Source organism: Macaca fascicularis, chromosome 13, assembly GCF_037993035.2.
Source record: "Macaca fascicularis isolate 582-1 chromosome 13, T2T-MFA8v1.1".
In the NCBI taxonomy this organism is placed as follows: Eukaryota; Metazoa; Chordata; class Mammalia; order Primates; family Cercopithecidae; genus Macaca; species Macaca fascicularis.
Genome location: NC_088387.1, coordinates 36769485 through 36795273, shown reverse-complemented (window position 1 = coordinate 36795273; position 25789 = coordinate 36769485). Strand labels below are relative to the sequence as shown.

The 25789-nt window shown below is 44.3% G+C and overlaps 2 protein-coding genes across 5 annotated transcripts in view; one reads left to right on the top strand and one right to left on the bottom strand.

The window, feature by feature from the left end:
* The window catches only part of DNAH6 (dynein axonemal heavy chain 6), a 367549-nt gene extending 351218 nt beyond the window's left edge, over positions 1 to 16331 (top strand). The window contains exons 71-77 of the mRNA XM_005575454.5: positions 2729 to 2858; positions 5163 to 5290; positions 9081 to 9266; positions 9801 to 9873; positions 10711 to 10862; positions 12622 to 12844; positions 16043 to 16331. Of these exons, the coding sequence (XP_005575511.2) occupies positions 2729 to 2858; positions 5163 to 5290; positions 9081 to 9266; positions 9801 to 9873; positions 10711 to 10862; positions 12622 to 12844; positions 16043 to 16146 (996 nt within the window). The 3' untranslated portion in view covers positions 16147 to 16331. The remainder of the gene's footprint in view (positions 1 to 2728; positions 2859 to 5162; positions 5291 to 9080; positions 9267 to 9800; positions 9874 to 10710; positions 10863 to 12621; positions 12845 to 16042) is intronic.
* Positions 16332 to 18368: 2037 nt separating this feature from the next.
* TRABD2A (TraB domain containing 2A) overlaps positions 18369 to 25789 on the bottom strand; it is a 57840-nt gene continuing 50419 nt past the window's right edge. For all 4 annotated transcript variants that reach the window (XR_012422123.1, XM_065526931.2, XM_005575448.5 and 1 more), the window contains 2 exons: positions 20668 to 20919; positions 18369 to 18809 (listed from right to left, as the gene is read on the bottom strand). Coding sequence is in view for 3 of the 4 variants with exons in the window: in XM_065526930.2 (XP_065383002.1) it covers positions 18583 to 18809; positions 20668 to 20919 (479 nt within the window). In the remaining variant the exon portion in view is untranslated. The remainder of the gene's footprint in view (positions 18810 to 20667; positions 20920 to 25789) is intronic.

The window sequence follows — 25789 nt, the reverse complement described above, 5'->3', positions numbered from 1 at the left end:
GACATAGGATCAACATAGGTGCCCATCAACAGTGGGCTGGACAAGGAAAATGTGGTACATACACACCATGGAATACTACACAGTCACAAAAATAAAATGAAATCATGTTCTTTGTAGCAAATTGATGCAGCTGGAGGCCATTATCCAAAGTGAATTAATGCAGAAACAGAAAACCAAATACTGCATGTTCTCACTTACAAGTGGAAGCTAAACACTGGGTACACATGGACATAAAGATGGGAACAATAGACACTGGGGACTCCAAAAGGGAGGAAAAGGAAGGAAGAAAAGAGTTGAAAAACAACCTGTTAGATACTATGTTCACTATTTGGGTGATGAAGTTCAATAGAAGCCCAAACCTCAGCACCATGCAACACATCCATGTAACAAACCTGCACATGTACCCTCTGAATCTAAAATGCTTTTTAAAAAATTAAGACAAGTGGTAAATCAAAATTTTTTTGAAACAAAAACTGAAAAGTTAGCTTTCCATATTATAGAATTATCTTATAAATTAATAAATAATAAAATGCTAAAATTCAAAGATGTGCAAAAAACATGAATAATTCATAAAGGAGTAATATAGATGGTCAATGAACATATTTTTCAAGATTTAATTTCTTAAAGAAGTGCAAAAAATGAGAAACTATTTTATCTATTAAATTAGAAACATTTGTTTAAGTAATAATATTAATTCTTGCAAAGACATAGAAAGACAGGCTTTATGATACACTATTGTTGGAAATATAAATTGATACAATGTTTTTAGAAATTAATATGGTAATACCCAGTTTTAAAGTATTGCCTCTACTTAATCTATCATTTAAAGAATTTCAAAAATGGTGGATGAAATTCATACAAACATATTCTATTCCCCAAGTGTAATAAGATCGGCTGGGTGTGGTGGCTCACACTTGTAATCCCAGCACTTTGGGAGGCCAAAGCAGGTGAGTCACTTGAGGCTAGGCGTTCAGGACCAGCCTGGCCAACACGGTGAAACCCTGTCTCTACTAAAACTGTAAAAATTAGCCAGGCATGGTGACGGGTGCCTGTAATCCCAGCTACTTGGAGGCTGAGACAGAATCGCTTGAGCCTGAAGGAAGAGGTTGCAGTGAGCCAAGAGCAACTCCAGCCTGAGCAACAGCACTCCAGCCTGAGCAACAGAGTGAGACTCCATCTCAAAAAAAAAGTCTAATAAAATCAAAAAACTAGAAATTTCCAAAAAATAGATAAGTAACTCATATTAATTATGGTGCATTTATACCATAATTAGTATCACATTGTCCCTTAAATTATCACTTAGTCACTTAAAGCATGGTTAATGAGGATTTTTCAGTGATACTAGAAGACTCATAATATTGAAAATGAATTAATATTACATAAATTTATTAGCTCAATTTTGCAAACCATATGCACATATATACAGAAAGTGTCCAAGTTGAAGTAAACTATAGTTTATTTAGTTAAATATTACTTCTTTATAAGTAATTATTATACAGAAAGTGTCCAAGTTGAAGTAAACTATAGTTTATTTAGTTAAATATTACTTCATTATAAGTAATTATATCTGGAAAGTAAGTATCATGAGTATTTTTTCTTTGTATTTTTCTATCTTCAAATTTTTGTGTAATAAGCCATATTTTTCTAATTAAAAAAAAGGTTAATTGAATAAAAGAATGACCTGAAACTGTGTTCTCATGATTTTTCCCTCACTTTCATAATTTCTTTCAACTGATCAACTTAAAAATGTTTAACCATTCTTTATTGTAGTAAAATATATATAACAGAAAACGTACATTTTAATCATTTTTAAGCATACAGTTCAGTGGCATTAAGTACATTTATTTATGTATTTATTTTTCTTTTCTTTCCTTTTGAAATAGGGCCTCCCTCTGTTGCCCTGGCTAGAGTGCAGTGGTGAGATCATAGTTCACCACAGCTTCTAACTCCTGGGCTCCAGCTATTCCCCATTCAGCCTCCCAAGTAACTAGGACCACAGGTGCACACCACCACACCCAGCTAATTTTTTTTTTTTTTTTTTTTTTTTTGTAGGGACAGAGACTTACCATGTTGCCCATTCTAGTCTCAAACTCTTGGGCTAAAGCAATCCCTTTTGAGCTAAAGCAGTCTTCCTGCCTTGACCACCCAAAGTGTTGGGATTACAGGCATGAGCCACTGGGCCTGGCCCATTAAGTACATTTACACTGTTGCTCAACAAAAAAATGTTTAGTATGACAGTAACAACTATGTACTAGGCACTTCCAATGACCACATTTTACCAACTCTACCTTCAAGATAAAAAATAAAATTTCTTTAAGCCAGTCACAAAAAGACAAATACTGCATGATTTAACTTTTATGGAGTTATCTAAAATAGTCAAATTCATAGAATTAAAGAGTAGAATGGTAGTTGCCAGGGGCTGGGGAGAGGGGGAAATGGGGAGTTACTAATCAACAGGCATAAAGTTGCAGTCAAGCAAGATGAATCAGGGCTAGAAATCTTTTGTGCAACATTGTACCTGTAGTCAGCAGTAATTACTGTCTTCCACACTTTAAATTTGTTAAGAGGGTAGATCTCATGTAATTGTTCTTACCACAATAAAAGAAAGTGAAAAGAAATAGTATTGTTTTCGAGAGCTGCCTTTACTTTTGTAAATAATTATATGTGCTGCAAATGTATTTTTTGAGAATTTGAGTGTTCACTGTTCTGTCTCTTACTGCCGTTACAGTACAAAGAGACCAACACTTTAATCAACACCATACTTGAGGTTCAGCCAAGGTCATCTACTGGTGGAGAGGGAAAAAGCAATGATGAAATTGTTCAAGAACTTGTTGCCTCCATCCAGGCCAGAGTTCCAGGTAATAAATAATTCTAGGAATTTGTATGTAATAGGAATTTTAGGAATACACTCAGAGAACTGAGTGATAAACAGATGTCAAAACCTGCTTATTATGTAGACTTTCTTTAACCTAAAGAGCTCTTTTGACATGGAGCTCTTCATTTATAGACTAGAAGCTTACAGCATCTCAGCATCTCAACTGCCAGAAGCATTAGGAGGAAATTGGTTTCCAGCTCAACGTAACTTTAACCAGACTTTTTCCTGAGCTTCCCTTGATTTCGTTATTCTACTGTCTCTAGACCTGTGCTGTGCAAGAAAATAGCCCCTAGCCACATATGGCTACCTAAATTTAAATTTAATATAATTTAAAATTCATGTCCTCATTTGCACCAGTCACATTTCGAGTGCTATCATTGGACAGGACAGAGAGAGAACACTTCCATCATCATTAAAAGCTCTACTGGACAGTCCTGCTCTAGAATCCATTTCAATTTTTTCTCCATTTAGAAGACATGGCTAAATTACTTTCACCTTGCTTTCTGATAAGTGAAAGAGTCTTCCTGAATGATCACAAGAGATCTATTTTAACACTTTTCTTAATCGGTAGGAGATTTAGATGTCTTAGTTATTCATGGTTGGAAGAGATGTCATTATAGGAAAAAGAAAATTGGGACAGAAAAAAACAGCAACTGAGTCTTGCCAGTGCCCTTAAGCCCCTGGAATAAAAGGAGCCTTGTGGTTTCAGAAGTCAGTTATCTGCCTCCTAGAAGCAAGCCCTCAAGAGAATGTCTGCTTGGTTAGAGAATTCTGTTGTTGAAGCAAACAGTCAATAAATATAAGATCAATAAATACAAGATGGAGTGCTGGTTGGGAAAAGGATGGAGAGATGAATGGATAGCTGCAGAGACCGTGCACTTGTTTGGTAGAATCCCATTGACACCTAGGAGGTTTTTCTCTCCAGGCTTCATAAAGCTTGTACTTTTACTGTGAAATGCTAAGCAGATCATCTGCTGAGACTGAGGGGACAGGAAAGCAATTGGCTCAGCAAAAGAATTGAGAGTTTGAAATAGCCCTGAGAGGAATGGTGGGAAGAGAAGACCAGGGACATGTAACCACAGCACTGTGGACCCAAGGGATTAGACTCGTTGGCACTGCTGAGGGATTTTTGTCCAGCAGCCAAATGTGTGTGGTCAAGAAGGAATTTGATATATGTACGTCATAGTCGTTTGTTTACACATACTTCTTGCAAATACGCAAGGAAAAGGCCGTTCCTTCCTCTTTCGTAGCTCATATCATTTTCATCTGAGCCTGCATTTGGTGGATTGTAGGGAGAAAGAAGAGCTACATTTTCCATCCAGTTTGAACCATGAGCCTGTTTAATAATGCAATCAGTCCCTTTAAATAATGCCCAGTAACATGGGATAAACACTAAGTCTCTCTCTCTCTCTCTCTCTCTCAGTCTCCTGCCCCCAACCTTTTCTATTCAGTGCAGGTGAGCAGGGAGGTGGGAGATTTAAACACTTGTATGGTAGAAGGGGAGACTCAGGGTCCCTGGACCGTCTAGTCTCTGGAATGTTCCTTATCTGCCAGGCAACCGCTTTGTCCTGCTAGCATTTGCCACTGAACCCTTCAGGGCTCTGCCTCCCAATCAGCCAAAGCCAGGCACACTTTCCTGTGCCCTCCTGCCAACCCCCCTCATTCCACATTGGAAACCTTTCAAACCCCTCATCAAACTTGCAGATACCACTGAGCCATACTGACCTTCCATTTCATCCTCTTCCCTCTCAACCCCTCACCTCCTCCCCACAGTCAACCAGAATGAAAATGAGCAGGCTTCTCCTTCCTTTTTCCAGTCCTCCTTCTACATTAGCACAGCCAGTCTTTCTATGATCTCACTTAAGCAACAAGAACCTACTTCTCCTGTCCCATTGCCGTAGACCACATAGCTCAAACTGGCTGGGAAGATGAAAATACCCATGGGGAACATGCTTTAAGGGAAGAAATGAAATGCAATGGTTTAGTGTTTGAGGAAAAAAAAGTATATGTGTATGTATATATATATATATACACTTTATATATATATATATATGTCCTGATACAAATGAATTTAAGCTTAATTTTCTGTGATTGCTTGTATATAAACACAGGTGAATCACAAAAGCATTCTAAATTATAGAAATGTCACATTTAAATGCTATGTGTCTGGCTTAAACAATGAGAAAAGCTGGCTTTTTTAAAATGTTAAGATAAGCACATTGCCTTAGCAATATTGTGAGAACAAATCAATGATGACTAGCCTGAGGAATCACTGTGTATGTTTCAGAAAAACTGGAAATGGAGGGTGCTTCTGAGGGCCTTTTCGTCAAGGATCCTCAAGGACGCCTGAACTCCTTGACCACTGTTCTTGGACAGGAAGTGGACCGGTTTAACAACCTGCTGAAGTTAATTCACGTATGAGAGCTTACTTTCATCATTGCTATTGAGCATCAAAGCTTTGTAGAGAATTGTATGATACGAAATTCTTCCGTTCCTATCACTTCGGCATTTCCATTTGGATACACTAACAACTCTTCAAGTCCAATGAGTCTAAAAATGATTTTATCCTTCTCTAATGAATCTGTATTCCCATTTTCTAATAACGATGGAGTGAATATGTAACATTACAAATTCTCAGTATCCTCTTTATCCTTACACCCTTAGATTCTGTTGACTCACTAGAAATTGATCAGAGACCTAAGCACTCAATTAAGAGTAATTCAGTGCTTGTTCCTAATGTCTAGTTTGCATTTAATAACATAGTCTTTAGGCAAGACCGTGAAAACCAGAATCTGTCAGTGCGGGCCACAGAATGCCTGCATTAGAGTCCCCTGTGGTGTGTTCAGCATGTGGATTCCTTGATCCCACTCAAGACCTACTGAGTTAGAATTTCTTGAAGCAGAGCCTGGGAATATGAATTTTAAATAAACTCTCCGGATGATTTTAATGCCGCTAAAATTTGCAAACACCTGTTTGATCTTCTGCTTTATGTTCATAGATAGTTTCTCTCTGCATTGCCTTGCATTGATAATGATGGTCAAAGGCCTTCCTAGTTTCTCTGTGCGTAACTTCGATAAGAGAAAAAGAATAACTATTAGCAAATATTGAGCATTAACAGGAAAAGTGTTACCGCTAATCAGGGAACCAAACACCTACTTCAAGGTCAAGACTTGGGGATAAGATTGGGGGAGAACTGGGAGAGATCTTTTACCGCTAAAGATCATTACTGTTCCCCATCAGAAAGGCAAAGTCTCTGGATGTGGCTGCTTGGCTGGCAATACCTAGGCTTGTTGGTTAGGTGGACCCTGGATCAGCTGAGTATGTGGTCTTCACCTTGGGACTGTGGCATCTAGTCAGGTATGCACCAAAGTCAGCAAGCTAAGTCTCTCTCCTCTCTCAGTCTCCTGGTCAGGTTGCCGGGTCAGGGCTTATTTCCTTCTATATTGAATGAATTGGGGTACAGACTAAGCTACTATGATAAAGACCCCCATAACATAGTCCAAAACAAGATAAAAATTCACTTTACTCTCCCCTAACAGTCCCGAGGGAGCTCTGTCTAGGGCAGGTAGTTAATTCTGCTTTGTGAGCTCATCCAGGGATAAACAGGTTGGCTCTTCCAGTCTCAAAAGACAACTTCCGTGTCTGGGTCTAAGGTGGCTGCCCCAATTGTCCCCTTTTGCCAGCCAGTGGGAAGTAGGAAAGAGAGAGCAAGGAAAAGCAGCTTCCTTATAAAAATGTGATCCAGTGGTAGTGTACATCTTTTCCTCTTATATCCCATTAGCCAAAACTTGGTCACATGGCCACACCCCAGCTGCAAGTGTGGCTGGGAAAGGAGTCTTTAGATGGGGTGCTCTGTGCCCAGCTAACACTAAGGAAGTGCTGTTGTTTTGAGGAACACCAGGAGATGGATGCTACTCATGTCTTGCCCTTTCCACATCATGAACTTTCACCCACTTGAAGATAAGACCAGATGTCACTTCCTCCATTATGTCTTCCTGGAGACCAGCCCTTCCCTCTACTGCCAGATGAGTTAGGGTCCCATCCTCAAGGCCCTGTCATCTCAGGTCTCTGCATCCACCACTGTATTCATTACACTTTTTGTAGTTTCCCACCTATGAGTATGGCTACTCTAACAAAGAATTTCTTTAAAACAAGGGAGCTGTTACATTCGTCGTCTTTGTTTCCTTAGTAATTGGCATACTAAATCTTCCACGAATATTTGAATGTACAGGTGAACAAATGTGACTCTCAGGTCTCCTTTGGTCACTTTTTCTGGTCAAACAAACCCCAGTCCACCACTAACAGAGGAATTCACCTAATGGAAGCGTAAGGGGAGGAGCCCAGGGACAGGTGGCCTGCAGGGCCATCAGGAACCACAGCCAAGCATTCCCATCAGAAGGGAGGTGCCCACCATGGCATGCTGTGCCTGTGCCAGAGGCCTTCCTCACCTGACCTCTAGTCCTAGACCACAAGGCCTGGTCCTGCTTTGCCCTGGCTTTGTTCCCAGCCTCACCTTCCCTTCCCCTTGGGAACAGCCAGACAGTACTGTAGTGGCAATACGAAAGCCAGGGGAAGGAGCAGCACCCAGGAATGCCATCCTGGCTAACCCACTCTCCTCCAGACAGAACTGTGGGATAGGGCAGGTCCTGGGAGTGACAAGGCCACCCTGTGTAGGCTTCCGAGCCATAGGGGAAGGAAGGCCTTTGAAGTACTCTTTCTCCCATTTAATACATCTGTGTGTTGGCTGCCTCCTTTGGGAGAATCGACTGCAATATGACCTCTTTCTATTTCAAGCAGACCTTGAAGGTCTCAGCAGTCTGCTCCCTCCACCTCTGTCATTTTTTGTGTTCTTTCAGGATTTTAGATGAGTCTCCTGCTACTTCTTCCTATTTCCAGGTCTACCATGGAGGATGGTCTTGGCTCTGGCTAAGGGCCTCTTTCCTGCACTCTGCTGCAGATGGTTCCTCAGATCCTAAGGACAAATCTAAGTAAAACACTTCTTTTTTCTACCGCTGCCTCTTGTGAAAAGAGGTACAGGGAGAAGGGAACCAACAAGTAAACCTATGAAAGAATGGAAGGATGTGTAGCCTTGTTTTATCCACACAGTGCCTGTCGCTAAGACGCTGTGCATGTGGTCCCAGTCCTTATTTGGTTGCTTAGTCAACATAAATTTTGCCTCTAATATCTTCCTATTATATTTTCCCAGTATATGGCAGTTTTCACAACACTGCAACCGTGAGGGCCATAACCCACCTATATGCACTCGCTCGTCTTTAGCCAGGTGGCAAACATCGCCCTGTACTCCACTCCAGCCCAGTGTCTCCCAGGACTACTGCCTGCCTCCATCTTCTGGTGAGAGGAGGAGAGGCTACGAGACATGATTTAAGGAGGTGTTTCCAGTACAAGGAGACCATCTGATGCCAACTAGAAGATTAGTGTCATCTAAGACTCTCCCCTTTCCAGCCAGGCGCGGTGGCTCACACCTGTAATCCCAGCATGTTGGGAGGTCAAGGTGGGCAGATCTCCTAAGGTCAGGAGTTCGAGACCAGCCTGGCCAACATGGCAAAACCCCTTTAAAAATACAAAAATTATCTGGGCATGGTGGTGCATGCCTGTAATCCCAACTGCTTGGCACACTGAGGCAGGAGAATCACTTGAACCCAGGAGGTAGAGGTTGCAGTGATCCGAGATCACACCACTGCACTCCAGCCTGGTGACAGAGCAAGACTCTATCTCAAAAAAAAAAAAAAAAAAGAATCTCCTCTTTCTGCACTAACTCTGGGGGTTGGGGGAACCCCCTGAGCAGAGATGAGGTGGTTCTCACTCCCCATCTCCCCCTCCTCCTCACACTCTGTGGTTCCCAAATCACAGTCAGACCTATTTTTCTTTTGGCCTGGAAGAGTGCTGGACAGTGGCATTTCTCCCAGCCGCTTCTCCAGGCTTCAGGAGACATTTCTGCTTCCTTCTTTCCACCGCATTGGACTCTACTATCAACTGCCACCCTCAAGTGTTACACCACAACGGTCACATATTGTAATAATGCATGAAATATTGGAGGGTCTGGGAAGCAGACAGTGTGCACAGAGAACAGAACCCAGCCAAGTGGCACCTCCGGGCAAGGCAGCACCTGCTGTCATGAATGTGTGTCACTGACACTGGATAATGACATCTACAAAGGCCACTAACCCGTTTTCTGTTCTTTCAGACTTCTCTGGAAACACTCAACAAAGCCATCGCTGGATTCGTGGTGATGTCTGAAGAAATGGAAAAAGTGTATAACAGTTTCCTCAACAACCAGGTTCCCGCTCTGTGGTCCAACACAGCCTACCCATCCCTGAAGCCACTAGGGTCGTGGGTCAAAGACCTTATCCTGAGGACCTCATTTGTGGATGTAAGAAAATTTCTTTCACTGGGTTTCGATGAGTCTGATGGCATAGTTGGCCTAAGGTCCCTAAGAAGCACTGGCTAAAGATATCCACAGTCACTGATGGATAATCTGAGCCCAGAGAAAAAGAAATGTCCAGAATGGCATCACTTTACACATCTCATACTGATTATAATATCGTTTGCCCTAGGCACTCATCCCCACATTCCACTTTAGTTCCACTTTAATTAATTGGGGTTTCAGCTCTAATTCATGGGACCCCACAGTGAGGTACAGACCAACTGAGATGAGTCCAAACCCCAGATAATTTTGCTGCTGTCTCCCTCTCACATACCCCACAATAACCAGGCTCTGGGTCCACAGTCATCAGGCTGGCAGAACAGGAAGGGGAACGGGGCAGGCAGTGAAATGGGGGTGGTGACTAACTCAGGGCTGCTTTAGTTTCTGCCTCCTGAGAAACTCTCCCCAAATAGGACTTTGCTTTAGAAAACAAATTCCATCCCAGAAATAACGTTTATTATGAGTATGTTTCTCCTTCAGTTATGGCTCAAAAGAGGACAGCCTAAGTCCTACTGGATCTCCGGTTTCTTCTTTCCTCAAGGATTTCTAACAGGTACCAGCACTTCCCCTAGAAAAACCCCACAGGAAAGGCCATGGATTGTCATACACAGGGTTTTGAGCTCCTGGGGAAATGACATGGCTGCTAATGCTTTAACAATGAGGCTATTGATCATAGGGCAATCTAACAAGGTCCTGCTCTTCCTCACTTGTGTGGGACAGAGGAAAGATGACAGAGATAGCAGATGTTCCCCAGCAACCTAATCCCTGCCCCTCTCAAGTTACATAAGTGCAGGCACTGCTGCCTCCATGAACACAGTGTGCCTCAGTTCCCCATGTGACCTGCGCTCAAGGGCGTCATCTGCTGTCCACCTGCTCAGGCCCCAGCTGTGAGCAGCTTCCCTCCCTCTGAGAAATTCTCTTGATGTGCTTCCATCAGCCCTTGGGGAATCTAGCCCCTTCAGAAGGGGCTAGAGCCTGTGAGCAACTCGATGCTAATGACCCAAGCCCTTCATCTCTCTCATTCTTAATACCTATTAAACAGCCCATATAAAACAAGCTGAGCAAAATCCTAAAGTTAGCGAGATTGGGCTCGGAAACTGCCTCACTCATTTGTCTCCCTTATGTCAGGGCAATGCACTGCATACTGGCCTTCTTCCCTCCCTTCCCAACCAGGACCAGAGCTTGTCCATCCTTTGGGCCCTTACCTCCCAACATGACCCACAGGCTTCCTGACCCTGTGAACTAACTCAGAGGAAGATATTAAGAGTTGGGTTTTCTCTGTAGTGGGAAGGCTCTCTAATGCCAGGGCAGCCTGGTTTGTGTGAAGGGGGAGTGCCTGGGGAGTAGCAGTGTTGTTTTGAACACGGCTTTCTGATTTTCATAATTACAGGAACTCTTCAAAATCATGCTCGAAAATACAATTTGCCTATAGATGAGCTAAGTTTCAAATACAACGTAATTCCCACCTATCGGGATCAAGCTGCAGTGATAGAAGCTGCCAAGACAGTGCAATTTGGACAAGAACTGCCCATGGACATGGAGGTATTGTCCACCTGGCTGTTATGGCAAAGCAGCTTCTATCCCACTGTCCTTGAAGATTTCAGACAACCTCCCATGCCCCACTGCCACCACCTCCCGTCGGCAGGAGCAGGAAGGGCAGGGTAGTAATCACACCTCCAAGATAAGCTCCCCAATTAGCAACGACCAGATGGGAACTGCCTAAACTAGTCTGATTTATAGAAATACGTTTAAAGCAATATTATTTTATTTTTTAGCTACCTTTAGTAACCTTCTTCGTCTTACAGAATCAATATAGCAAGAAGTTAACAGCAAGGATTTAAAAACTAGACAAGCCTGAGTTTGAATTCTGACACTGCCTTTCTCCAGCTGTATGTGCTGGAGCAATTGTTGACATGTCTGCACCTCTTCTTATTTTAAGATCCTTCTTGTCTTAAGAAGAGGGTATCAAGTTTCCCATGTAAGGAAAACTTGAGGCTCCAGGGAGGCAAAGCAACACCCACATTAAAGCCCCCACTGGAGCTTCCAGGACCAGCCTGCCCTGGTCCATGCTCAGCACACTCCATCTGCCACAGAGGCTGATTCTGACAGACATAAGTTTACAGTGACCACCAGGGCTCTGTCCCTCCACCCCATCCCAGTTCATACCATGGCTCTGCTTGGGTCATGTGTGCCGAGCCATGAGAATACCTTGCAATCTCTGAGATCTGGGGAGACCTCAGACTGTCTAGCTGGCCTGTCTCCTGGCCCACCTAGCAAATGTCTGCCACCAACAGACCAGGAGACAGGCCTGTAGTGCGGTGTAAAGGAAACAGCCAGTGTCATGTGACAGGCACATTTACTGGTCTAAACACAGGGTATGTGTTTAAACAACTTTATCTCTGTTACAAACAGCCAAGACCACTGTCAGCCCGTTTGCCTCCTTGGCTCAGCATAGGAAAAGGTGCTCCCTCTGGGTGGATGCCCAGATGATGGACACCCGGTAGGTAGCAGGATAGTTTTCAGGCACATCTGCATAAACATATGTGGCAGCCCAAAAACAGGAAGGCCCACCCTGCTGCACCCAAGAAACAGAAAGTTTAGGACACCAAAAAGCAAGGACCAGCTAAAAAGAATTTAGTTTACCATCCTTTTATTCACTATAAAATGCACTACATATTATCCAAACTGCTTAGTCCTCTGGCTGCAGACATGAGGCTCCAATTATCCAAAGACCTGGGGCCAGAATTGGCCAAATCCACTCAGGGTTTAAGGAAGAATGATTCAGATACCCACAATTGGCAAAAAAAAAAAAAAAAAAAAAAAAAAAAAAAAAAAAAAGGTGCACCGGTGGAGACATCCAATCACAGGACTCTGATGGGCAGGGTTTCTCACTCTCCCTCTTTCTTATTTAATACAAACATTTAAAAGTAAGCATAATTTTAAAAAGAGAGAGAGAAAGAACAAAAAGGAATTTTCCATGGACACTCTGTAAATATTATTGCAGATATATAACCTCTCTTCTAGGAGGGCATCCAAATCCTTGAAAACCCTTGCTAAAAATAACAGACAATAATCTCAGTACTCCTCCACCTCCCATGAAAAGGGGAAAAGTCATTACATTATTATTACATTTTTTTGCCTCTCAGAGCCTCAAGATTGACCTCTCTAAGATGTGAATAATAACAGCAATGTATAGAGTGTTTTTTAGAATTACCTGGTGAGGATGTGGGACATAGGAAGTGACTCATACCTGCTGATCCCTTTTCCCCCTCTCACTTTGAGACTTGTGGGTATCTTTCAGTTGCCCTCTCCTGAGGATGGTGTTCTTGTTCATGGGATGTTCATGGATGCTTCTCGATGGGATGATAAGGAAATGGTGGTAGAGGACGCATTGCCTGGACAGATGAATCCAATGCTGCCTGTGGTGCATTTTGAACCACAACAAAATTATGAGCCAAGCCCAACACTTTACCACTCCCCACTTTATAAAACAGGAGCCCGGGCAGGAACACTCTCAACCACAGGTGAGGATGTCCTTAAGATTAGTTCAAATAATGACCAAATGCAATGTTCCATCAAAGTCCAAACAGTAAGCTGTAATTGGCCCAAGATCTCCCTTGGGCCAATTAACTAGACTTAAAATGAAGCCGCCTATAACATACAAAATTCATAAAGGTAATTATAAATTCTATTTGTTCTGACTGTAGATTAAGATTATAGAATTAATTATTGCTTCTATTAGAATCTAAGGAGTAGAAAATAGAATTTAACAAGCAGAGACTTCCACTTTCAAAATGGTGGCCTGAATAGACACTAAAATCTTTCTTTTTCTCACCAAATCCATTTTTACTCATCACAAAAGAGATTTTAAAATAAATGAATAGGCCGGGCGAGGTGGCTCACCTCTTTAATCCCAGCACTTTGGGAGGCTGAGGTGGGTGAATCACCTGAGGTCAGGAGTTCAAGACTAGCCTGACCAACATAGTGAAACCCTGTCTCTACTAAATACGAAAAATTAGCCTACGTGGTGGCGGGTGCCTGTATTCGCAGCTACTTGGGAAGCTGAGGCAGGAGAATCATTTGAACTTGGGAGGCAGAGGTTGCAGTGAGCCGAGATTGGACCACTGTACTCCAGCCTAGGTAACAAGAGCGAAAACTCCATCACAAATAAATAAATAAACAAATGAATAAATGGAAAGCCCTGATGTAAAACTCTGAGTGGATCTGAAACTGAGATACAGCTCTGAAAAAAGAAAGCAGACAGAAAGAAAGCCACCTCAACAGATACACTGAGGGACAGCTGAAGAATGAACAGAGAAAATGAACTAGGAAAGTCGCCTTGAATACAGCATAGTGAGAGGGGAAAGAAGTGACCCTGTGGGAGGAGCCAGAATTTGCAACACTTTTCTAGTTTTCTAGGCAACCTGGAAGGAGAAAATAAAGAATGGAGGAGAGAGAATGTTTGAAAAAATAATGGCTGGTAATTTCCCAAAACTAAAGAAACACTTGAATCCTTAGATTATGAGGTCTCATAAAGTGGAAGGAATGATTTTTAGCAACATACAACAAGTAATCAAATCTTCAAAGAAACCTAGATATACCAAAGTGATACTTAAGACTGTCAGAGACTAAAAAAAAATTCTCAAAATAACCAAAGAGAAGAGACAATGTATAATATATGCTGGAACTGAAATCCCAGAGAATGAGAATCAGATTGATACCAGTCAACTCTCATTATCCACAGTGCATATAAAAAGATAATGGAGAATCAGCTTCAAAGGGTTGAGGGAAAATACCTTTGAACCAGAATTCAAAACACAACCAAACCATCTTCCAAAAGGGAAGTGAATAAAGACAGTTTTGAACATACAAATGCTTTAAATTCATCATCACTGACCTTCTATTTTGAAAAAAATCCAGCTGTCTGGCCAGGTGTGGTATCACGTGCCTGTAGGCCCAGCTACTCAAGAGACTAATGTGGGAGGATCACTTGAGCCCCAGAGTTCAACACCAGCCTGGGCAACCTAGTGAAACCCCCATCTCAATTAAAAAAAAAAAAAATCCAGCTGTCTTAGTTTGTTTGTGTTTGTGTTGCTATAAAGGAATACCTGAGGCTGAGTAACTTTAAAGAAAAGTTTATTTGGCTCATGGTTATGCAGGCTGGTGCCAGCATCTGCTTCTGGTGAGGGCCTTAAAGTGCTTCCACTCATAACAGAAGGCAAAAGGGAGCTGGTGCATAGAGGTCCCATGGCAAGAGAGGAAGCAGGCAAGATGGGAGGGAGGCGCCAGACTCTTTTTAAGCAGCTCTCGCAAGAACTAATAAAGTGACAGCTCACCCCCCATTCCAAGGAGTATTAATCTACTCATCAGGGATCTGACCCCCATCACCCAAACACCTTCCATTAAGCCGCATCTCCAACACTGGGGATCAAATCTCAACATGAGATTTGGAGGGATCAAACATCCAAACTATAGAAGCCTGGAATAAAGAATTCTTACAAATCTGGGAGAGAGGACCAACAACCTAACCTTATCTGAAACTGTGACAGAAACCCCATCTTGTACAAGGATCAAAAGAAACTCTTTTTCAGCTATTTAAAGGAGGGATAGTCCTATGTAGTAGTCATCAATGGCCACTAATATCCAAAAAAAGAAAGACAATCATAGTGTGCTTCCTGATAGGAGTACGTACTACCAAAGAAGTATTCTTGCCGTAAAACAAACCTGCTAGCCTGGGCAAGATGGCGAAACCCTGTCTCTACAAAAAATACAAAAATTAGCAAGGTGTGGTACACACGCCTGTAATCCCAGCTGCTTGGGAGACTGAGGCAGGAGGATTACTTGAGTCCAGAAGTTCAAGTCTGCAGTGAGCCATAATCAAACCACTGCACTCCAGCCTGGGCAAAAGAATGAGACCCTGTCTCAAAAAAAAAACAAAAAAAAAAGGAAAAAAAAACCTCAAACCTGAGTGTAGTCATGCCTCTAGATCTAACCTCCCCTTACAGGAAGAGAGGAATATATTTAAAATCACCACAGCAATGCTGTCATCAAAATCCAGATTCTGGGAAACTTAACAGGACAAACAGTCTGGTTGTTTCAACAAATATATTACAAGGGAGCAGCAAAAGAAGCAGAGGGAAACTTACCAATTGAAAGATTAAAGAGACACATCACTGTTGCAAGATACGAAACACATTTGAATACTGGTTATTAAGAAATTATTAGGCCGGGCACAGTGGGTCATGCCTGTAATCCCAGCACTTTGGGAGGCCAAGGCAGGTGGATCATTTGAGGCCAGGAGTTTGAGACCAGCCTAGCCAACTAGTGAAACCCCGCCTCTACTAAAAATACAAAAAGTAGCCAGGCATGGTGGTATGCGTCTATAGCCCCAGCTACTCAAGAGGCTGAGGTAGGAGAATCACTTGAACCCAGGAGGGCAGACGTTGCAGCGAGCTGAGATCGTGCCACTGTACTTCCAGCCTGGGTGATAGAGTGAGGCCCTGTCTCAAAAAAAAAAAAAAAAGTTCTATGAAGTCTAAGCTGGACGAGTCCTAAAGAATTATTTGTTCTAAAATCTTCATTTTATAAAGCATAAAACGACCCATAAAGGACTCTTTGTCCAGTTAGGACTGGATCCCAGATGTCTTGACTCTTTGTAGCCTCTCTGTATGAGGAAGTTATTCTCTAAGTAACAACCCTTTTTTTCCTATATCCTTAATTAGGACATTCAACCAACTTTGTGGTAACCGTCCTCTTACCCTCCAAGCGGTCCAAAGACTACTGGATTGCCAAGGGATCAGCTTTGCTCTGCCAGCTGAGTGAATGAAAAGGTGCCACCTCAGCACTAAAAGAGAACCAGGCCCGAGATCTTTCCTAATGGGAGCAAAAGATTTGAATAACTTATATGTGAGCAAAAAGGTGTTAATTCTGATTTGACTTAAAGGTATTAAGTGTGACTTTTATTTCTCTTATGTCCTTAAAATAAAGTGTTTGAGTTCTTTCTGTTGGCAATCCAAGCTCCGCTGTAGAAGCAGTGGGTTAACACCCACCTGTTAAACCTGCTCCCCAACCCTAAGTGAGAGGCAGCTTCCCATCAGTTACTTTCTGGGACCCCCAGGAAGAGTCAGGACTCAGCACTCACTTCCCCTCACAGGCTCCTTTCCTCTTCACGCTGATATGAAAGGCCCCAGGTGCTTCCATTTCTAGACTAGATTAAGGCTCTCAGAGTCCAGTGCATGGGAGGTTGATGCGGTGAGCACAACTGGTAGAGCAAATGAGCAGGATAATAAGAAGTTGGCCTATGATGTCAGTTCCCCGTTCTGTGGGGCTGCATCAGAATCCTTGGAAGAGCCTATGCTTTCACAAAAGGGCAGGCCAATCCTGCCCAAGTATGGAGGATTTTCCCCTTCCACTTTAGGATGTTTCTGTATGAAAACTAACCAAGTCCCAGTCAGGTGCATCTGAGCCTCTGCCACCTCAAAAGCAGAGATTGGTGGCTCAGTTCTCAAGTGGAGCAGCCAGTGTGACAAACCACCTTGCGTCGGTCCTGCCAATAATGGTCTGCCTGCTTCCTCGGCCATAATGTGATCCAAAAAACAAGGAAATCACCCAGCTAGGATTGAGCCCTTGGTGGGAGCCACACCACCCTCTTACAAAGAATTGGAGGAATGGAGTCAGGCCTCCCAGTGTATCTCTGCCTCCCCGCTCCATCCCCATACCTATCGAAGTTAAGAGCAGATTCAAGTCGCAGAGAAGCAGGTAACAGCACTTTTGCCAGAAATCAGTGCACAAATCAGAAACTACTCTTGGTATTTCAAGCAGAAATAGTTGCTAACATGGTCACAGGAATGGCTGCCGCTGCAGAAGTCAAAGAGTTGATATCAGGCATCACACCATCTGTACTCCAAGGTGGGAACCCTGAAGGAAAAATTGTGCCAACCTCACAGCTACTCCACGCTGAAGCAGGGGAATAGAGGGGGCTGCAGAGACTGACAACTGCACAAACTTGTGTCTGCTGAAGCCTGTACATAACCATGCCCCCTGCTCAAGAAAAGCTACCTCTGCCCACTTTTGTTTTCCAAATATCCCATGAGTGTATCTCATTAGGAGAATCGAACACAGCAGCAGGGGGATTTGGGAGTTTTTGCCCACCTACACCTGCAATACAGATGGTGCAGAATGGAACCAAAGTGGTGGACATGGATCCTAAGTGCCACCACACTACTGTTTCAGTAAGGCCACTGAGATCTTCTGGGCCCTGGAAATAACTGAGCATGAACCCACAAAAGCCTCAGAAAAGGAAGGGAAGCCAGAGCTACAAATCCAGACAATCAGCCTTACCCTAAGCCAGATTAGGGAACAAATATAACTACTTCTTATTGACTCCACCCAAGCCCTGGACAGACATTCTATCTAGGGTTTTTGTGGGCTACTCAGAAGCCCAGGACCATAAAGGACGCTTGCCACAGGTGGGAGACCCTGATCTGGAACTATGGTGGTTAGGGGAGAGAGATCACCTGGGCAGGGTTAAAAGCTCCCATTTCAGATTCAACTGGGGAAGTTCTACTCTTACACATTTTATAGAGAGAGTCCCAATAAGATTTGTATTTAGAAAAGACATTTACAATAAACATGTGAATAATAAATAACAAGATGGGGATTGGGGGTAGTTTGAAAACCACTTTCTTGCACAGCACCTCTGACAAAGCCTACCCACTCCCCCCCACCCCCCCACCCAGCCTCTCAGTGAGACACACACATTATACAAAATGAAAGCATCTCTTAGGGCACAGGGAGCACCCTATTCACCAGAGCTTGAATAGAGAGGTGCAGACCACAAGTTCCATGGCCCACTGACTCCCCTGCATCCAGAACCAAGAGTGGCACAAAGAAAGGGAGCAGAAAGAGGAAAGGGTCAGGATACAAAGCCAGGGCCGGAAGGGATCAGAGCTGCAGCTGAGAAGTGCAGGGCCTAGGGGGAAGCAGTGAAAGGATTTAGGGTGTGAGAGAAGTTGTCTGCCTGATATATACACATCATGAATAAAAATCTACACAAAAAAAAGGTTTTATTTTCATACAACTCATTTATAATTTATTTTCACACAACTCATTATGTTACAAAACTGTACACCTCCCCCCAAAGTTGGATAACCCAAAGTCTCATTCCTTGGAAAGAGAAGAATCAACACTGGGCTTCTTTTTCAGTGTTGGATTGGGCCCAACAAGGCTAGACCAGAATGTGGAGTACAGGAATGGCCATCCTTCAAGTCCAAGGGGTCAGGGTATTAGCCTGGTACTTCTGGTCGTTACAGGAGAGGTGTCTCTGTTTGGAAAGCCAGCACCAGCACCCAGAACACAGGAGTCCAGAGAGACAGGCAGGCACTGCTGGCCACCATCTGGCTGTGGTGGGAATGCCCATGGCGAGGGAACTGCAGCTCAGTGGAGATGTGCCTGTCCAGGACACGGACCTGGAGTTGCGGGACCACGTCACTAGGAGGCAAAGAGAAAGACAGAGTCTGAAGGCACAGCAGAAACCACTGCACACGCCAAGGCCCCCAAATGCCCACACAGCTTCTCTTCATCTCCCCTCCTTAAAGAAAGGAATGGGTATTAGTATGTTAATAGGCTTCCTATATCTCTGGTCCTCTTTCATGTCTTTGGCCACTGCTACCAGAAAACCAAATGGCAGAGGATATTAAGACCAGCAGACTAGCCAACTGTCCCTGGCTATTTGGTTCTTCATTCAAAGATTAGTGAAAGTCTTCATATAAGGCCCAATTCAAAGTTTGCTAATCACTAGCCTCTGGGCAATCTTAGGCAGGGACCCTCCTCACTGGCCACCACAGAGGCAGAGCCAGACCATGCAGATTCCTCCCTGGGTCTCTGGCTCTCTCACCTGCCCAAGTCCAGGCCTGATGTGCACAGCATGTAGGCATACCAGGTCAAGACAGTTCAAGCTGAGGGACCCATGACCTCAGGCTTACCCAGATCTTTCACCTTAGCTGAGGTATAAAATGCCCAACCCCGTGGCCACCAATGGCCTTGTTGGAAAAAGTACTAAACAGGTCAATTTATTTCTCTGTCAATGGAGGATAGTTCATGAGTCACCGTGGGACATGAACACCATCAGAAGCTGTCCCTGTTCTCCAGGTCCCATCTGGCTGCCAGCTTCTGTCCATTTACAATGCAAATCACACAGCATCTCACATGTCTGCTTCAAACCTTTCAATGGCTCCCTACTTTCCTCCCTGTTTACCTCTCTAGACACATCTCACCTCACTACTCCTTCACTTCCCAGGCCCCAGTCAGAATTACTTTATCTCGGCTTCTTTAACACAATCGTTCCCTCCAACCAGACTTTCACATTGTTCCCTCTGCCCTCAACTCTTCCCCTTCCCTACTCAGTTGTTCACTCACTCACTTACTCATTCTACATTTATTAAGCACCTGTGCAGGCACTGGATCCCTGAATCTACTGATCCAGACTCAGAAGCTCTATTCACAAGGTTCCACTTTGGCTTCTAGTCAGTATAAGCCAAAAGGATGCTTCCTCAAGGGAAGACTTTCCTGACCTCTGACCCTAAGTAGTAACCTCCAACACACACACACACACACACACCCCATGCACCACAAACACACACACCCACAGCACCTTACACTTCCACTGCAGATTATCTACTCAAAAATCCATTTTCCTCACCAGACTGCAAGTTCCATGAAGGCAGGGCCTGTGTCTGATTGGCCCCATACACACAGCATCCAACACAACAGCAGGCACAAAGGAGGGACTCAATAAACCTGAGATTAATTTAACTGGATTCCTGCTCCCCACCTCTCTGGGGTAGTTGGTCCAGAAGCCTTGTGCCCTGCGGCCTCAGGCTTGCCTATCCACCTCTGATCTACTCCCCAGCCATCTCTGAGACTACATTCAGTGTAGGGTCACAACTCTTCCCTTACAATGGGAGTTAAACATGCCCATTCCCACCGAGCTGCTTACAGCTCTGCAAATCTATGGCACTCTCCCTAAATCTGCCATGGAGAAAGATCTGAAAAATCAAGTTATTTGCAACCTTTCCAGATGCCTTCCACTTTTAACAGACTCATCCTACCCGGAAACTTGTTCTTTAACAAGCATAAACATGTTGCCCTTGCCCTGGCTTGAAGCAACTACCTTAAATCTGGATTCACTTCTGTCACAGTGGACAGAAAAAGGGTGCCTGGGGTCATGAGGAAAGGGAAAGGTTGCTCCATGAGGGGGGTTCCCATTGCAACCAGTGTGAGGGGCATTCCTGGCTCCGCTCACTAGGGTAAAGGTGGATGCCAACCCGACCCGGCCTACTCGCCTGACCTCTCCTCCAGGCGGACCCACAGATCGCTGAACTGCCCGAGTCGCTGCCTCCGCCGTGGTCGCCTCCGCTTCTTCCGGAACTTCTGCTCGGCGTCACTGGGAGGGTGGGCACTTCCAGGCCGGGACACAAGGGTCGGCAGCATTGAGTGCACCGAGGATATGGCTTCCGGTGTCGGTACTTCGGGGGTAGACACTTTTGGAGCAAAGACGGTGGACGGGGTGGGCTGTGTGGAGGTCTTTTTACTCTTCCCTCTGTACACAAGTGGAAGGAGGAGGTCTTTGGAGGAGGGTCACACAGCATGGCACCCTCCCCAGCTCTCTTACACCTCAGTTTTCACGATGACAGCAGATAACCTGAAAGTTCAAGCTGGCCAGGAAGGGCAGAAATTACCCAGTTCTTGAAATTACCTTGAGAATTGATCTCTTTGACGCCTTTTTTCTTTCCCCCTCAGATATCCTCACTCTACCTTCTCTAAATCCCCTAGTCCTGGGGAGAAAGATTCAAGATTTTTAAACTATTACATGTACAGTAATTACTGTACTTTTCCAACAATGAACAGGTCAGCACTGTCTAGAAAATCACTGACAATTATGGCTTTTTTTTTTAGAGACCAGGTTTCTCTCAGTAGCTCAGGCTGGAGTGCAGTGGCCCAATCATAGCTCACTGTAGCCTCAAACTCCTGGGCTCAAGTGATTCTCCCGCCTCCGCCTCCCAAATACAGGCAAATGTCACCACTCTGACTAGTGAACAGTAAAGCTTTTAAAGACAGATGGAAAACGTTTAAATGCCATTTGCTTAAAACCAGTGAAGTAGCTCTTAACCCTCTTAATCCTTTCTGTACCCTCATGAGGGCTTTATTCAGGAAGAGGCTCTCAGGGCTGTCTTCAAACCACGTAATCACAGATTTGTCCTTAAATCATCTTTCCCAAAGAGATATTTTCACAACTAATGGGAAACTCAGACTCACTTCTAGTGTTCCCCTAAAAGTGACTATAGTCACCAAATACTTTGAGTGTGAAGAAATAAGCTACTAGAAGGACCAAGTTTCTTCCAACAACAGAATTTTGTCAAGGGTTTGGTGAAGGGAATGGGAGAGCAGAAAGAGAAGAATTCTACTAGATGTCAATCCCATTGTCTCCTGATGTAGGTAGGGAGTGAGGGTCTTGAAACTCCCATCTGCCTGAGGCAGGGGAGCAGTGGATGTGCCATGTCTAGGGTTTTCCTCGTCCAATGATGTAGGTGCCACTGACCAGCATATGTAAGAACTCAATTACTCCAAATCAGCCTTGATGAACCATCTGCCTTACCAGAGTGGGCCTCAGTTCTGAGCCACAACATGGCAGAGCCTGAGAAGTCAGTTAGTATTAATGGCTTTGTGTGAGGAAGGGTGGAGGTATACAAGAAGGAAAGCAAAAAAGGGAAAAACTTATATTGGGCAAAAAATATAAAAGAAGGGAATTCCTAAAATGGCAAAAGATTTTAAAAGGCCCCTACTCTGAACCTGAGACTAAGGACCCCAGAAACATAAAGTCATAGCTAGAAGATTCCTGGAGGACAGGGCTTAATATATTATTAACTGTCTCCTGAGTTCAGCACAATGGTACATAACTGTGAAGCCACTTAAATGAACCCTTTCATTATTACAACAAAGAAACTAGAGCCTCAAAAGGGAATGTGCCCCCATCACGGCTCTCTAGGATTCAGGTGGCCTCCTAGGGCAGGGGTCCCCAGCCCCCAGCCATGGACTAGCACTAGTCTGTGGTCTGTTCGGAAATGGGCCACACAGCAGGATGTGAGCAGCAGGCAAGCAACCATATAACCACCTGAGCTCCACATCCTCTCAGATCAGCAGGGACATCAGATTCTCATAGGATCACAAACCCTACTGTGAACTGTGTGTGCTAGGGATCTAGGTTGCACGCTCCTTATGAGAATCTAAACCTGATATGAGGTAGAACAGTTTCACCCCAAAACCATCCCCCCCTCCCCTGGAAAAATTTTCTTCCACAAAATTAGTCCCTAGTGCCAAAAACGTTGGGGGCCGCTGTCCTAGAGGGTTCAAGAGCAGATGGTCAGGCAGCTCCATGCCCACCAAGCCCTCTGCCCATGGCAGAGACTATGTCTTTGTCATCCTCAGCCTTCATATGACCCAAACAGGTCCTGGTGCACGGTAGGCACTCAAAAAAAGTCTGTTGCTTTGATTTAGCAAGGAACATGGTCTCAATCTCACTAGGGCTGTGTTCTATGGCTTGAAACAGTGGGTCCTCACAGTGAGACAAATCATAGCTTTGTTTCTGTTCAACTCACAACAAACAAAGATCTCACCCCAGAAACTCCAGGTAGCCAAGGCCAGGGCTTAAGAGCCAAGTTAATAGCCCTGGGTGGGGGTTGGAGAGTAGGGGTCAGGAAGAAATTAGCTTTACTCTTCCTGGTTTTTATTTCCCTCATATTTCTGAGCTAAGGAGTCCTAAGGAATCATAATACCTACTTTATAACTGAGGAAACTGAAGACCCGGGAGAGGAAACTGACCTGCACAAGGTTACAAGAAGGATTCTGTGCCATCTTTTTTTTTTTTTTTTTTTTTTTTTTTTTTTTTTTTTTTTGAGACAGAGTCTTGCTCTGTCGCCCAGGCTGGAGTGCAGTGGCATGATCTCGGCTCACTGCAACCTCTGCCTCCCAGGTTTAAGAAATTCTCTGCCTCAGCTTCCCAAATAGCTGGGATTACAGGCACGTGCCACCAGGCCCAGCTAATTTTTTTGTATTTTTGGTAGAGACGAGGTTTCACCATCTTAGCCAGGTTGGTCTTGAACTCCTGACCTCATGATCCACCCCCCTCAGCCTCCCAAAATGCTGGGATTATAGGCGTCAGCCACCGCACCTGGCCAATTATTTGCTGTTTTTAAGTAACATTCATTGTTGAGATTTTTTTCACGTCATAAAGCTAATCCATTCTCATTGTAGAAAATATAGAGAGTAGAAATTAGTGTCACTGTAATCTCCAGGGAGATCCTACAGACAAATGCTCACATGGACTCAGACAGGGGTTTAAGGGTCTCTAGGTCAATAGAGGTGACTGCTCTTCTGCCTCAAATAGAAAATCCCAGCTGCTGAACACACCCAATCCATCATAGAGCCTCTGGGCTGGATCCCGTCACAGGCTCAAGATCTAGATTATCATGTTTTCACCCACCCGGATTCTCACAGTTTAGCTAAACTTCTACCCACAAAGGCTAAGCCCATGGTCATTTTGTCTACAATATAGGGCTACCCCCTTGTGCTGATAGCCTATTTGCCCCCTACCTGCATTCCACACAGCCTCCTCGCTCCATAGAAGTCTCCAAGAAAGAAACACACTGGTTGACAAGGAAAAGACCCCAAGCTTGGAGCCTTAGACAAGATAATTGACCTTTCTAAGCCTCTGCTGCTTGTATAAAATTAACCTATCCTACTTTGTTGCTGTGAGGATTAAAACAGCCCAAACACCATGCTTCACACAGTGCTGAGCACTCAGTAGATCCTTACTTCAGGTGCATCCCTCTTTCTCCCAGTCCTCTGAGAATGAGTGAAGCTGTATAAACCCTAGCAGGGCTGATCAGAACCTTAGAGCATACCACTGTGTAACCAAAAGGACATCTGCCAGATCTCCAAAGATGTCCATGATCTTGCCCCTGGAAGCTCTGAACACGTTACCTTACATGGTAAGAGGAACTTTGCAGGTGTGATTAAGTTAAGGACCTTAAGATGAGGAGAGTAGCCCAGATTATCTAGATGTGCCCAATCTAATAACATGGGCCCTTAAAAGCAGAGAACCCTTCTGTGGTCAGCGGGGGATATGACTATGGAAGAATGGTTATAGAGATGCAACATTGCTGGCTTTGAAGATGGAAGGCTCCACGAGCCAAGGAATGTGGGCAGCCTCTAGAAGCTGGAAAGGAAAAGAAAACAAATTATCTAGAACCTCCAGAAGGGAATGCAGCCAAGCCCACACCTTAATTTCAGCCAGTGAGACCTGTGTCACACTTCTGATCTCCAGAACTATAAAATAATGAATCTGTGTTGTTCTAAGCCATTGAGTTTATGATAATTTGTTATAGCAGCAATAGAAAACTAACATAGTATCCATTATCCCAGGGGGAGGAGGGAGGAACTGGCTAAGCCCTCTGCAGATTAGCCTAACAGGAACCCCATCTCTTTCTCTTCTCTGCTGAAAGAATAGCAGCCTCACATTCAGGAGCATTTCCTGTGTTTTCGAGCCTGCTGACAAGCGGAGAGTGGCAGCTGCTAGTTGCCCTCCCCACACCCCAACATGCACACCCATCTCTGTCTCCCCAATACTGGCTTACCCCAAGACTAAGGGAGCTGGCAGGGCCTGAAGTAAGCTAGATCACCAGTTAACAGCCCTCATGTCCCCAGCCACACCAGCCTGCCCTGGATTCAAGTTCCACATGACCAGAATCATCCCTTAAGGACTACCATATGGCTGCCGAGGAGGGGAAGAAGGAAACAGGTATCCCCCTACTGCCCTGGTCCTCCTTGCCAGCCCCTCTTTGTGGGCATTCTCCCCCAACCCTCTTCCCTGGGTCCTTAGCTTCCCAGGACCCTGTCCCTTCTTCCTGAACAGGAGCTCCTTTAGAGACCTCATCCTCTCTCATGGCTTCACCTGGGACCACTATATGCACGTTCACCCCTCAGGTCCCCCACTGGCTGAATAAATGAATGCACGTGAGCAGCACCGGCAATGATAGTAGCACATCAGCAATCAATCCTATTTGAGATCCCATCATGTGCCAGATGCCAGGATAGGTACTCCTGGAAATCCAATTTTGAAAATTAGATCCTTGTCCAGAAGGCTGTAGAAGAAAGAAAGAGCTCTTGCACAAACTGTAGGTTCCTTGGGGTCATGCACAGGATGAACCCAGGCTGGAGCAATGGAGGAAGATGTGACAGTTGTGCTGGATCTCACAGATTCTGATAGAGAGAACTGGGAGTAGTGTGGGTAGGGGAAGAATCTCTGGCAGAGGAAACTCCATGAACAAAGACATAGAGGCTAGGAATAAAAGGTGGGAGAAGAAAGGGTAGAAAGAAAAGGTTTAGGCGGTGGATGGGTCTGGGTTATTTCC